Below are 16,154 nucleotides of genomic sequence, written 5' to 3'. Positions count from 1 at the left end.
TGAATAGTTAATGTTGTATAGATTGTTACTTGGGGAAGATTTAGGAAGTAGGAGTCGGAGTCCAGAGTTGAGAGTCGGAATTCGAGGTTCGGGAATCTGAGCCTCTGGAGAGAGGGGAGGGGCCTGGGATGACCCGGGTACAGCACTTGGTGTGCTTTAGAACTATGTGTTTGACGTTGTATCTCTAATCTGTGTGCAGGTAGATTTGCTGTCATGGTCCAGAAATATGTTTAAAAGGACAATTGTTAAATTTAAGGGAGATCTTATAAAGGGGGCCTACTCGAGGTATGGACCCTGACTGTCGCGGCCACAACGTGAAGATAATAAAATCAATATGCCCACTATTGTGTTACAACATTGTTAATATGAGCAAGCGAAATCAACTTCAAATTCTGTATATCTAACATTGCACGTATGTGTGTTCTTCTGGCATAAACGCAAACCACATAATAGTACAAATCCCGCACATAATGGCATTTAAATTGCAGTTGCTAAGATAACAAATTTCTTAGTCTAACGCACTATTTGAAACTCATTTATTTCACTTATAAAATAGCAGAAAAAAAGTATTCAAAGGCCTTGTCTTCTCTACAAACCATGACTCATACTGATTAGGGACATACACATTTTAAAGTGCATCCGTTGCTGAAAACGGTTCTGTCCTGTTTGAATGATCGCATAGTGGGGGCAGATTCCCTTGGCTTGGTACCGATCATACTTATGTCACTCACTCTTTTTAATGAGACAAGACATATGACGCATATGAAACTTGTCCTATCCGTAGATCTAGAGGAGTCACTGTTTTTAACACAGGTATGCCGTTTATCTATATAACCGCTTGTTTAAATCATCTACAGGATAGGAAATCGGCATCAGTTCCGCGCTATCACAAGGAGATCTAGACAGACACGAACATTTCGCAGCCTCCCAAAACACACACGTATACGCTACACGCATGCATCTTGCACACAGGGGAGGCCGTCCTTAAATGACCATAGCTGTTGATAGGACGTTAAACAAAACAAAACAAAACCAAATCGGCGTATAGACATCATATTTGTCAAGGTTCGTGCTTGATTGGTTTACACCCTTTGTTCCAAGTGTCCTGATTGGTTGTCTCTTCAAACAAACGCAACTAGGTAGGTAGGTTTTTAAAGCACTTGATTGATTTGTAACGTGTTTAAGTAAGGCCGATATGTGTGATCTATATTTCTGATGAACGGAATTTCACAGGATACCTGGAATGGAGGGAATTGATAATCGGATTCTTTTTCAAGTAGCCGTTATCTTCCTATTACTGAACTTTTCAGGTAAGTGCTACTTCTGTTTTTTTCATGTGATGCACATACGAACCTCAACAATTTTATTTCATTTCATATATTTTATAACTTTGATAATTTGCACACCAATGACTGTAATAAAACCTCCCGACGGTCAATTATCCGGGGTCGTGATACCCAAAAATGTACATCGCATCACTGTCGATAATAGATTTATATTGATATCTTGAAGGCAATACGTGGATTTGGAATAAGTTTTTTGCACCCAAAAATTCCGGTCTTACTGATGTATCGCTTGCGCTATGTAACCCCTCCCCCTCTCATAAAAGGGGAATTAAAAGCAAAATATACAGATCAATAAATAGATAAAAACAGAGAAACAACGAACGGAAACAAAAGAATAAAAAACGAAGTGTGTTGGTTCACCACCTTCGAGTTCTAACTACTCGGAACCCAATAAAAGCTGTAACATCGGGACTCCTCCCTGCTGATCTATACTTATCTGTGTTTTATTTCTAGCACACATTAAGGAAGCTATTCTAGTTCCTCCCTAGCTTCTATGGGTTTTGTTTTTACTACGTTTGTAGATATTATTTCACAACATTTTAATTCCATATATCTATTGGGAAAGTTGACATTCAACCATTCCTACCGTGTAACTTTAATTGTGTACGCCTACACTTTTACAAATATATTGAATTAAATTATCTGCATGGATTTATATTTGTCATTTTGAATATTTATCGTGTTCTGCTTCAATCTGTTGAGTAGTTTCAGAGGTCATCCCCTGAAACGATAGTAGCTTACTGTAACTTGTAAATAATTATCCGCTGTACTGTATTCTATTCCCAATGTTTAGCTAGTGTACTCTATTTGTACATCTGAAGTAATCATTCTCCATAGTTGCTGATTTTACTGTGAGTGCGATTCCGGCCGGGTCCGTCGGAGGCTTTTGTCCTAATCAGTACACATGTGGGAGAGAAATGGATGAAATCTATGTGCTTGTTTTCTCAATCCTAGGGTACTACATGTTTCTTATAATCGTGTTCCCTATTGACACAATACTGCTTTATCAATGGTGTAGGTTCTGTAAAGGAGCCCCTGCTTAGCTTCGTATCGTCAATTCTATGACGATAAACATTTCAAACGTTGTTTTAATTATTTGTTCGTCAAAGTTCAGAAGCTATAAACAGTCACCATCAACTAAATGAGAACCCCAGTTTGGCTTCTGTAGCTACATAATACCTCTACATAAACATTGTCTATGTTCGTTAAAGCATGATACATATGAACCCTACCTATAGGACCAGTTCATTGTGTGTTTTAAGGCTAAAAATCTACATGTCAAGATTAATGATTGGTTGAGTTAATTTTTCTAAGTATTAATATTTTATAATAATTGTTTAAAAAAATATGTATTTATCCAAAGTTGATGAATATGAAACTTAAACCGTTTATGTTTCGTTCCATGTTTTCTTATTTTAAATATATCATCGATTTGTAATTTACATACCTCAAGTTATCATAAAGCTAACAAGCTTTACAACAGTAGCGTCTACGGCCATCGATAAAGTGGCTGTTATATTCCAAATGTATTGTGCCCCACACACTCCCGACTTCGCCGTCAACTTATCTCGTTTACCCATCTCCAGCAGATAACACTAACGAGAATCTACCAAACCCATAATTAACCAAACTGCTAAACGCCGGAAAAAAGTAAGGTGACATTTAAATCAGCAATTGATTTCATGATTATCATAAGTGATGACAATGTACATGTCATGGGATTTAAAATGATTGTCCTGTTAAATTTAACACATAAATACTTGTTTACATAATTGAATACATTTTACTTCATTATTTAACAAGTCGATCAAATACAGCATTTACAAGTATTTCCTCTGCAGCGTCTTATTGCTTCTAGTGTATATCATTTTTGTGAGATTTTACACAGTAATTCGCGATAAAACTCATTCTCGAATTACGCGTTTTACGCGAATATGAATATCACAAGTAATAACTATCATTCTTAGAATAAAAAAATCGTTTTTGCAATCCAAAATGATTTGCAAATAAAATGTACAGCTTTGTAAATTAAGTTGTATAAAGAAGTCGATGGTCCTACACATTGGTTCATAAAATGTGCTTTAATTTACATAAAATGTTCATCTTGATGTTTTGCTGTTACCAGCGGTAAAAAGTAAGTAAATGCACGTGTTAAGAACAAAAAAGAAATATTTGTTTTCTAGGCGAGAAATCCTATTTTAATTTGAGAAAATATTCTACATTTTGTATACGGATAGATAGCTTAAGTTTATTTGAGCATATCTAAATGTTCAGGAGGATTCAACTGAAAACACCATTTACAGTATACCCTCCGTGAAACGTTCGCCCAGTGCAATTTTCGACCTACACATGGTAAAATCCGCCTTCGACTAGTGCGAATTTCGCGTTTTACTGTTGATTGCCATGTTTAGTGTATTTATATTAAAACTCGCGTTCTCTCTTATGATCAATTTACCCTCATAACGGTGGGCGAACACGGTGAACGTTTAACTGCCACGTATATTTCTCGGGATGCAGTCCTTTCCAATTTAAATTATTTTTGAAGAAGTGTAATACTGATAAATAGAATCAACTGAAAATATTTTTAGCAAAAATACAAATATTTTGCAGTTTAGGAATGGAATCTTATTAGCTTTAAAAAAGTAAAAACGGTTATTATCCTTAATATATATTTCAAATTCAAGTTATGGACCTTTTTACTACAAAAACTTTTTTAAATTCTTTCCTCATAGTAAATGTGAGTATTTGACGATTTTTAACAATTAAACCGGCCACTTCAATGACTTAAACGTAACATTCTATTGGTTATTTTGAGCATTTTATGGAATTTTTTTCTTTTCTTTTTTTAAAATTATACGACATATAAAAGTTAGCTAAAATATTCCACCTATATGTGGCGCTGTGAAACAAGACACTAGGATATTCCGTTTGTACAGAATGAACTAGTCGGTCTATTTCAAAATAAGATTACATTGTATGACGTCATACTTGGTGTTTTCGAATATAAAAGAAACTTTAATAAGATCCGTGATTGAGTCTATGTTTAAGACAATTAAATATCAAAGATAAGTTTGATATTGCAAAAGTCCTTTACATTCATTAATTCTGTCCCAGATACATTGTAACAATGGACAGTTGATAGAGCACAGCATGTACACACATATACCTTTATGTTACCGACACCTCGTATATCACTTTACAACTTACAATACAATTGAACAAAGGTATATAAACTTAAAACATTATTACAGTAGATTAATGTTAGGAGGTCATATACTTAATTAGTCAAATGATTTAATCAAGGATATAGTATACTCACTGTGACATGGAAACTTAAGGGTGTATGCTGCCTTACAGTGATACGAAGGTTTGATGGTGTTTGTTAACTCATTGTGACATGGAGACATAAGGCTGTATGTTACCTCATTGTGACATGGAGACTTAAGGCTGTATGTTACCTCATTGTGACACGGACAGTTAAGGCTGTATGTTAACTCACTGCGACATGGGAAGTACGGGTGTATGAAAATTAGCTGTGAAATGGAGGCGTATTGGTTTGTGCTATGGTACCGTGAGAATGACACCTAACGGTGTATACTTAGTTACACAGAAGCAGAGTATCACAGTAATATAACATTTGTTACTTTTACAATATTTCGATAACACATTTATTTAGATTAAATATGAAAAACACCTTTTATATAAGTTATCAAGTTGTTAATATCAACATATGCATAATAATGTAAACTACAGTACGTTATCACAAAAAGCATAAACCACGTTCTGCAGGTCGAGTGATAGCTAAATGGCCGGAGTCTAACATACATACATGCGAACATAGCAAAATGTAAAAAAAAAGCTAGAATATACGCTATAATAACGACGACTAAAAGCTATTTTCTTTATCTCAAAATATTAATCCCTATAGTGATCTATTGATCTCTGTGAATGAAAGGGTTAAATAGGACATGTTGCTACTAAGGAGAAGAGAGTTATATTTACGAGATTACATAGTGCATTGTATAAATCTCCACACTTCGGTTACATATCGGTACGGGTGGGCGACTGTATAACAGTTGTATCCGTATACATTCTTTCTTTAAATCAAAAAAAAAAAAAAAAGGATTTTGTGTATGTCTATATCCTAAAAGAGCCTCGTTTTGGACAAAAAAATGTGTGTCTTGAGCTCAGAAGTGTTCCTTTCCTTTCATACAATGTAATGAAGGGGTTTTAGTTCGGATAACTGCATTTTGGAATGGTTGGAAATCGAAAAAGAATGTAAAACCGCCGATTTCCAATACGGACGCTATATGTCTGATCTTGAATAAACTAATCTGTTTTCTAATTGAAAGAGCAGCTGCAGTTGGACACATAGTACAAAATCCGAATATCATAGTTTTAGATTAATGCTCATTATATGTTACGTTTATAACAGTTCAATATCAACCAACTTCGGTTAGAAATACAAGAACCATTCTTCAAGTCGCACGTATTGGTATATCTCTCAAATGTGCAAAATTCTTCACATAACAGTTTTGCTGTTTTTAACGCCGAGTACGGCTATAGACCCTGCTTACACCCTCGGATGTTTATACTAGAGAACTGGAACTGGTACTATCGAATTTCTTCAAGATAACAAATGCTAACCTGAAAAAAGCTTACCGCAGAAAATGTGTCAAGTAAGTAAAAGACATTCATTTAACGATACTGTTGCTAACATAAGTAACTTTTACGTCGCAATAGTCAGAACACCCAAACAAGGGACGTCACTTAACGCATTCACCCCTGAAGATTCATAATCAGTTATTCACGTTTGAATTGGAAGAGTTCCAAGGTGTCTTCAGGGGTGAATGAGTCACAGTGTTAAACACTTGGGCGGTACCACAGGTACAAATAATAATATTAGTATGAAAAGGGCCCGTCAGAATATGAAACATGGCGAAACTTGATACCTTTGAATCTTAATAATATATAACACATTTTACATTTTAACAAGAGGTTTATTTCTTTAATTGGGCTATTATATATTATTAACAACTTTCAATGTTGACGGTAGTTTTTAATTGGGAAATCTATGAAGAATTAGCGATTTTAAATATTAATCATAGTTGTAATTAGTCTTTAAATAGGCCTAATTTATGTTTACGTCACGTTTTAATTAACTTAAATCCTCAGTTCGCATTTAATCATGAGAGTTAATTAACACTTGCAGCGAATAAGCATAAAATCATCCAAATAGTTATACAGTAACAAATCGTTTTCGTCACGTGAATTTTATCAATTACGCAAGTTCTAAATGATATAATAAGCTGTGTGCAGCAAATCGTGTCTCCTTGGGAGTAAGTATGGTGTTTATAAACGTAATTTATCTAAAATGCAATAGACATGGATTTGATCTACATTTATTATTGTAACGTGTACAATTATCTAATTGTTAGGGTAGTTAGTGATTGTATGTTAGCTTAGATAAAACGCAAATTTCCTATAAAGACATGATATTATCGAACCTTTTTTTGGCGAGCATTGTCAAAATATGATCATTTAAGTATTTATCATGCAATCAATAATTGTTTTGATTGTAGAGACGTCTCCTGAAGATTTTGAGTTTGCATTAGTTAGCTCAGACAAGGGTTAATATGCCACACTATTTCTATTATGCAGTATAGACTGAGATAATCCATACTATTTGGAAAACATTTGTTAGAAATTTCTCTCACGGTGCAATATTGTAAAATTATAACGAGCGCTGTAATCTATAAAACATTTTGTCAAAAAAGTGTTAGTCAGAAATCCGTCTGTCTGGGAAAATCCGTCTGAATGTAAAAAAAATGCAAATTTACAGCACGCACTGTAATATTACCTTAGAAAATGGCAAAGAATCCATTTCTGGAAGGGAGAATGTGTAATTTATGTATAATACATTAACTAGGAGATTAAAATTGTTAACAATCCGTATTAGTCCGACTTATTAGGAGACCTCCAACTGGAAGTAGCACGTGTAGTAACTGATAGTACTAGGCTCAATAGTTTAGCTTAGTTTAGTTTATTGGCCTTACGCCTTTCGGCTAATCAGCATAAACATTACAACACATTTTACAAAATTGAATCAGTGATACACAGCAATACAGACATATTATGGAGGATGGACAATAAACATGTAATCATTCATTTGATCTCAGTTAGAGGCGAGCTTTACCTTGAAATGGACTGGCTTCCTCTCGAGAAACGGCGTAAACAAGATACTCCACTTCTATAAAATGGTCCATGGTCTCGTCCCAAAAGTAACAACAGAATTCACGACTACAATATCCGTGAAGGCAACAATGTTCGTCCTGTCTATGTCGTACTAGTCTATACAGGAACTCTTTCTAACTCCTTGTCAGACTCAGTTAAAACATTACCTGTATGAACCACCCCACAAAGTCCCACCTTTCTACTTTATAGGTAGTAGGCTGGGTCAGATTCGCCAAGCTAGACTTAGAATGGAGTGCAGTTCCCTAAAATTGTCTTATTGATAGTCCTTTGTGTTCGTGTATGGAAAATAACGAGACAAATGAACATTATCTGTTACGTATACACTGCCGCCTTTTTCACAACTCCGTGTACGTGTCGTCACTGAGATAAATCGTCCAATTTTAAGTAAATTAATACTGTTTGGTGATGATGAGTTGTCAGATGAAGAAAATGCATAAACATTTTCCTGTACTCAAAATTTCATTAATAGCTCTCGAAGATTTGAATGGGTTTTTTCTTCTATTTCAATATATACTTGTCGTTTACATAGGCATTCTTCATGTACTTCATGCCAAAATACATCCCTATAAAAATCCGGAAAATCAACTTAGAGCACATTCTGAGATATTTCAATACAAAGTAATACTTATTTATGCCTGATTCCAAGTAAATATCACCATGGCAAGCTTGTAAGACATGTTAAGTGCATAAACAACTAGAACACTTCAAATGAATTGAAAATGGCCGTTTTTATTAAAAACGACATGTTTATGTAAAAACTTTATCTTTTAAAGTTTTTGTCCAATGTACTTAAAAGTCTTAGATGGGGTTATGAATGATGAATTGTAATTTTCTACATTGCTATTTCAATTTCCTAGAGTAAATGGTAACTTGAATTATCGGACACACATTTTGTTTGCATGACCTTAAGGAAACCTTTACAGCCGTGACGTCATGCCTGCGTTGGTTTCAAAGCATAAACAATATCAATAAGTAATAAACCCGACACTTTTTAGTTCCCTCTCACATGTACAAAACGTCTTGCAAGGCATAAACAAAGTTCGATCGTATATCATTTCTATATCAATAGTTTCGAAGTTGAATTATTCACATAGTTTTCTCTACGTGTACAGAACTGAGATTGACTAAACGTCCTTTCTAACACGTTCATTTAATGTGGACGATAAATGATATATGTTATCGGGGCTAATACAATGTATTCTGCAAGAAATACTAAGTACAACGAGTAACGACTTTGAATGGTCTCTTCGACACATTTACAGAGCAGCGTTACTAAATATATAATATTTACATCTGCATGGCATTGTCACTATATAGCCTCTTTGAAAGCTGTGTCGTGGATGGGACTTCAATTACCATGCATCACGAGACAAAATTCTTAGCGTATTAATACAACACTGACCGGAACTACAATATCCAATATAAATAAACATGACGGCTGCTGAAATATCGCTGGGCATTGTGAGATTTGATAATGTCATTGTAAAAATATGTGCAAAATAAAAAATAAAATAAAAAGCACTTTTATTACAACGAAAACAAGACCAAGGTCTGCAATATCGTACAAAATGCACATCGGTTGAAATCACCAATGCCGGCAATGGAAACAATTTTAACGCTCATGCAATTTATCAGAAATATCGTTTGTTACACTGCACTGATCAACAGGGATTCGTTACAAATGTCTGAAATACATATATTCTATAGACCTACTGACATATATGTTACAGACCTACTGATATGAGTCACAGCGCATATAAACATTTCAGACATTTGTAACGAACCTGTGCTCCGTCGCAAGATCACTCACTTCAAACGCTAATATGACTCAGGCATGGCCTGGAGAGAGCTCAGCTCGTCCATTTGAATTATATAACATTACCAATTTTAATACGTACAAAATTTACCTGTAATTGGTTTTTTTCATAATATACTTCATTTTGAAAACAGGCATTGCCTGAAACGAGAGAGGCGTCTAATTGTCGGTTTTTTCAATTTTATTTTCTAAATAACATTGTTTAAAATATTATCTATTTATTCGTTTTATAGCGATAAATGTAAAATTAATAATAAGTAAAGAAAAGCATTGAATGAATTATGCAGTTCAAGAGAAAACACAAATGCATTTGGTACTGTTGCATTTAATTGCCCCGTCTATGGCCTCAGCGTAATGTTGCGGAAAGAGTGAGGCCCAGTAGAGGGACTTCATATTTGAAGATGTATTGTTTATCAAATGTAACTGTTATTATCTGTTATTATAAAAGTTAAGTATATTGGTGATTAAATTCCAATTTTATTTTCCAACGTGATATACTTTGCCTGATATACTTTGCCTGATCCCTCTAAATCGTGTAAAAAGAGAATCACAATAGCCCAAACCTATCCGGATTTCCGTCTTGGTTTGGTAGTTACTATATACTTACGGTTTGGGTGGAGAGAAGAAAAGACTGAACATTTGAAAGAAGCTTCAGTTTCTATAATTTTTAATGTCATGAATTTGCATAACCACTGAAAAAAAATATCAAATAAAGAGATATTTTTGAGAATATGTAGCAAAGCTAAACAGCATCGTAAAAATAGGACCGCGGTAACTCTATACTAGCTACTTTCGTGACGAAGGATTTTGGAAGCATAGTATTTCGACCTTACCATGACTTCAATTGTTCGTACACATGTTACCGGAAAAGAGCTTCGCTTCTTGCGCCCGCAAGAAGAGCTGCGCTCTTATCAGTTTCACGCGCCTATCATCCACGGACGGTTCCTCAGTTTCTGACGACATGTCAAATAACGAGTATGTTATAGAATCTACCGACTGTTGTCAGGTTCCCATACAATCAACAAATAAATTCACGCCTGGATTCTTCACAAAATGAGCAAAGACAAAAGTTCGAATTAACTTCCAAAAATAACTCCCTCGTGGAGGGCAAGGTCGGATTTACGGTGTTCACTGTATTTGTCCATGCGCGAAATTTGTTCCGTGGAAAAATCGAAACAATTTCAAATCTAACTTTCAGCTCAGAGTTCTATTGATAAACTTAAATCACCCTATAGACATATCATACGCAATTGTATTGATACTGAATTGTGGAATAAAATTGAAGTGTTTGTTAAAATTTCAAAGTACTACTTTGTTTGCCAATCAGCACGCGACAATACGCTGTTCAAACTATTGAACGAAATTGTGTGGACTGTTGATAAGGCTGGCATTTTTAATTTTAAATATAAATTATAAGTTAAAAAAGAACATAAGAGGCAGAGAAAACTTAAATATAAGTATTGAACTGTTTCTGTATGGTATTTATGATCTATTTGAATGGCACAGCTTAGCAAACAAACAAATCGTAATGCGCTAGCGCGCATTATGTTGTTTGCTTGCAAAGCTGTGTCATTCAAATAGATCATAAATACCATACAAAAACAGTTCAATGCTTAATTAAATCACATACTGCCTTTAATTGCAGATTTCCAGATTATAAAACTGTCAACGGTAATAAGTGGCCAATTGTAAAAAAGCCTAGTTATCCTCGCGTGTCGCTGATAAAAAAATCAAAATACATTGTTTTGAGGTGTCTGAAAAAAAAACTTTTTTTGTCTTAATATGGTATCGCTGAATATCTATAAACGTGGTGTGAATCTTGAATTATAACATTTGTTTTACAGATTCTAATAAGGCGAACTGAACATTTGTATTGAGTTATCGTCAGGCTAGTGATACATTCAATAACTGGATTCCTATTATATATACATGTATATGAAAGTGATATAACCTCTCTGTTATAGCTATGCCTGCTTAACAAGGGTTTCGCTATTGTAGCGGCTCAAATGTACGTTTAAAGTCATCATCTCGGTCATATGTCTATCCTTGATAATTGTGTAAATACTTGTTTGTAATATCTGTATTGTTTCCTATTCAAATCCCGCAACTCATGATTGTCTCTTCAGAAATTATGTATCGAAGCTATAGTCATGCCGGTTTGGTTTGGTTTAATTCTGCTCAACGTCCTATTAACAGTTATAGTCATTAAGTTAAGGACGTGCCGCCATATGTGTAGTGTATGCGTGCTTGCGTGTGTTTATGCAGGAAACATGGTATGTTGGTGTGATTGCCTCCCTGTGATAGCGCGGATCTGGTTCCGACTGTATAGTGCTATCTCACTGAAATACCATGCCGAAGGCACCAATCACTGTATTCCGCCCAGTCACATTATACTGACAACGAATGAACCAGTTGTTGCCATTCCCCTAAATCAGGGAATAACAACTACCATTTTTAAGGACTTTGGTATGATCCGGACTGGGGACAAAACCCGTTGCCTTCCTCACCTGGGCGAACGCTCAACATTAAAGCCAAAAGTGAGGTGTTGCCAAGTAAGGCGCTAGGAAATAAAAGGTAGTTAGAAGTAGAAAGAATAAATAAAGATCGCAAATATTGCAATGGGTGCTGCACATTTATTTTGGTCGCTGTTGTGTCCTCAAATAGAGGACAACAAAGCAAATCCCCAATTCTGCAGGGGAATCCCTCATTAGTCGCCTCCTACGATACATGCAGTGGGTAACAGCAGGTGTATTCTGTTCCCGATCCGCCAACTGCAAGGGTGTGTCATACCGGAAAACAAGTTCCCAACAATTTTGTGAGTAAAGGACAAGGTTTTTATTTGGAGTAGTCTTACATTTAATAGAAAAATAGAAAATGAAATATGATTAATCGGTTTTAATGAAACCTTTTGTCATATATATGAAAATTGTAACATTCATATAAAGGTATAGTTTCCAATTTTGTCCTCAAATGAAAAATGTAACGTTTCTGTAGCTGCTTAAAACCATAATGATGGATGTAAAATCACTTCGTCCCCGATACAAGAATAACAAAACAAAAAATATTCAGCAACGATTCCAGAAATTTTGGGAATAGGATTAATCAGTTTGATATGAATAACAAAGGCTAAGTTTTGTTTTTGAACAAAAACGGCAATTGAAAACTTATTTTATGAGCTTTCGAAAACGCCATTTTCCTTTGTCAAGCATCGAGTGCAAATGACCAATGTATCGACCCTAAACCACTAAAACAACTTTCTAAGCCTCATTGGGTCAGCTGTCAAAAAGCATAAAGACATTTCGCCCAATCGCACTCTAATACAGCCAGGAGGACGGGTACCATGTTTACCCATTCCGCCTTATAGTAGGTGCTGAAATTGGGCCATAAGAATGACTCAGCTGATGGCCCCCTTCATCTTTGTTCATCGTATCCAAACTCGATATTTGGAGTACATATACAAATAGCATTGCTTCAGATGTCCAAATACCGTACACGTCTGTCAGACACTGGTGACGATTTAAGACACGTTCTTGATAACACAGACCGCATTAATTGTTTAAATAATCATTCATCTCCAAAAAGCACTAACCATAAAGGGGGTGTTTTAGAATATAAACAGACAATATTGCGTTAGTATTGGGAAATAGCCATGTAATACAAAGACCGTGTCGGTTTAATGTTGTCAAACAACTATTGAATGAGCAGACTGTGGCGCTTTAATATTGTGACAATATCATACCTACATGTAGTTCTATATATATATCCTACCTACCTACGCATGTATGACGTAAGTATAAATAATACAATTGATATTGTGGGAGTGACGCCAGAAGGCCACGGGTATTTGAAAACAACTGTGTCGTGACATGACCTGACACAAATAAAGCTGAAAGATATATTCCGTCTTTGCGTATTGCAGAGTTATCTTCTCTTGGGAGCAGGTATTGATTGTTACGTCACTTGTTTGTGAGAATAACGTCATCAATTTTTGAGAAAACGACGTAATTTTCTCACACAGACCAATGACGTAACAATCAATACCTGCTCCCAAGAGAAGATAACTCTGCAATACGCAAAGACGGAATAAATATTTTAATACTTGAACGTATGATGGATACGTCTAATAGACTCTTCTTCACCGTAATGTCAGTTTGACAATGTCAGACAATATCTATCATTTTTATCGTTATTTAGAGCCAAGGAAACCTGTACAGCCGTGAATGTCGCGTTGGTTTCACAGTAACAACATTGACAGCTGGTAATTAACAAACGATAATATAGAGTGACCTGTCACATGTACAATGTACATTAACTCATTCACCCCTGAAACCGCATTTAAACTCTCCCAATTCAAAGGATGGAACAGGCCTAGTTCATTATACAATTTCAGGGATGAATGAGTTAAATATGTCGATAAGTGACCCAATGCTGGGTCTAATTGACTTGTGAGTGGACGAAGAGGGCCAGTGACGCTCTATATAAAATGTTCTTAACACTTACTAGCTAGGTATGAGGAAAAAACACTTTTTTCTTTTTATAGATATTAACAACTGAAAAAAATAAAGTTGTTTTTGTTACATACTATATAGTAATTGGTGTATTACCGAAAATCAAAAGAGCTCGGATTACTTACCGGATTATTACTTACAATAATATCATAACCATAATGTCGATCTGTATTTTACCATGCTTGATTTTGAAAATCGAGCAAAAGAAATGGAAAGAAAAAGAGACAGAAAAAATAATAGTTCCCCTCAGGTACGGCAGCTGACCCGACCCAATGTGTATTCTTTGTGTAGTTTGGACTAAATGCAGTATGTATTTCAGGGTTGGTGCTACTTTTACTATTTTCTTTGATCATTGACACAGTCAGTTGTGCCGACTAATCGGTTCGTCAGATTGTCGGTGAATTTTAGCTTAGGTCCAAATATAGCTGTAACAAATATAGCTGTAACAAATATAGCTGTAACAAATTGCCAGATCCCTGTGGGACTGATATCTATTGAGACAAAGTCGAGAAGAAGGAGTAGGTTAAAGAAAAAAGAAGGGACAGATATCCAACGCGTTGCAATGCCAATGGGGGCATATGGAACGCCACGCAATACGACATGTCCACCCTACATTATCACATACTAACCGAACGTCACGACAAGTCAGCCCAACATAACGACATGTCCACCCAACATTATCACATACTAACCGAACGTCATGACAAGTCAACCCAACATAACGACATGTCCCCCCGACATTACCACATACTACCCAAACGTCATGACAAGTCAACCCAACATAACGACATGTCCCCCCGACATTACCACATACTAACCAAACGTCATGACAAGTCAACCCAACATAACGATAGGTCCACCCGACATTATCACATACTAACCGAACGTCATGACAAGTCAGCCCAACATAACGACATGTCCATCCAACATTATCACATACTAACCGAACGTCATGACAAGTCAACCCAACATAACGACATGTCCACCCGACATTACCACATACTTACCGAACGTCACGACAAGTCAACCCAACATAACGTCATGTCCACCCAATATTATCACATACTAACCGAACGTCATGACAAGTCAACCCAACATAACGTCATGTCCCCCCGACATTACCACGTACTAACCGAACGTCACGACAAGTCAACCCAACATAACGACATGTCCACCCGACATTACCACATACTTACCGACCGTCATGACAAGTCAACCCAACATAATGACATGTCCACCCGACATTATCACATACTAACCGAACGTCATGACAAGTTAACCCAACACAATGACATGTTAACCCAACATAACGTCATGACAAGTCAACCCAACATAACGTCATGTCCACCCGACATTATCACATACTAACCGAACGTCATGACAAGTCAACCCAACATAACGTCATGCCCCCCCGACATTACCACGTACTAACCGAACGTCACGACAAGTCAACCCAACATAACGACATGTCCACCCAATATTACCACATATTAACCGAACGTCATGACAAGTCAACCCAACATAACGACATGTCCACCCAATATTACCACATATTAACCGAACGTCATGACAAGTCAACCCAACATAATGACATGTCCACCCGACATTATAACATACTAACCGAACGTCATGACAAGTTAACCCAACACAATGACATGTTAACCCAACACAATGACATGTCAACCCAACATAATGACATGTCAACCCAATATAATGATATGTTAACCAAACATAATGACATGTTAACCCAACATAATGATATGTTAACCCAACACAATGATATGTTAACCCAACACAATGACATGTCAACCCAACACAATGACATGTTAACCCAACACAATGACATGTTAACCCAACATAACGATATGTTAACCCAACATAATGACATGTTAACTCAACATAATGACATGTTAACCCAACATAATGATATGTCAACCCAATATAATGATATGTTAACCCAACACAATGACATGTTAACCCAACATAATGATATGTTAACTCAACATAATGACATGTTAACCCAACATAATGATATGTCAACCCAACATAATGACATGTTAACCCAACATAATGACATGTTAACCCAACATAATGGTATGTCAACCCATCATAATGGTATGTCAACCCATCATAATGACATGTCAACCCATCATAATGACATGACAACCCAACATAATGATATGTTAACTCAACATAATGACATGTCAACCCACCATAATGATATGTTAA

General features: G+C 35.8%; 1 protein-coding gene across 2 annotated transcripts in view; it reads left to right on the top strand.

Annotated features, from left to right (window-relative positions):
- Positions 1 to 1,184: 1,184 nt before the first annotated feature.
- The window catches only part of LOC110460469 (fibrocystin-L-like), a 106,419-nt gene continuing 91,449 nt past the window's right edge, over positions 1,185 to 16,154 (top strand). For both annotated transcript variants that reach the window (XM_021513410.1, XM_021513402.1), the window contains exon 1: positions 1,185 to 1,310. In XM_021513410.1, coding sequence (XP_021369085.1) covers positions 1,244 to 1,310 — 67 coding nt within the window. In that variant the 5' untranslated portion in view covers positions 1,185 to 1,243. The remainder of the gene's footprint in view (positions 1,311 to 16,154) is intronic.

This window comes from Mizuhopecten yessoensis, unplaced genomic scaffold (assembly GCF_002113885.1).
Source record: "Mizuhopecten yessoensis strain PY_sf001 unplaced genomic scaffold, ASM211388v2 scaffold1375, whole genome shotgun sequence".
Lineage (NCBI taxonomy): Eukaryota > Metazoa > Mollusca > Bivalvia > Pectinida > Pectinidae > Mizuhopecten > Mizuhopecten yessoensis.
The sequence above is the reverse complement of the archived record's forward strand: the minus strand, read 5'-3'. Positions and strand labels throughout refer to the sequence as shown.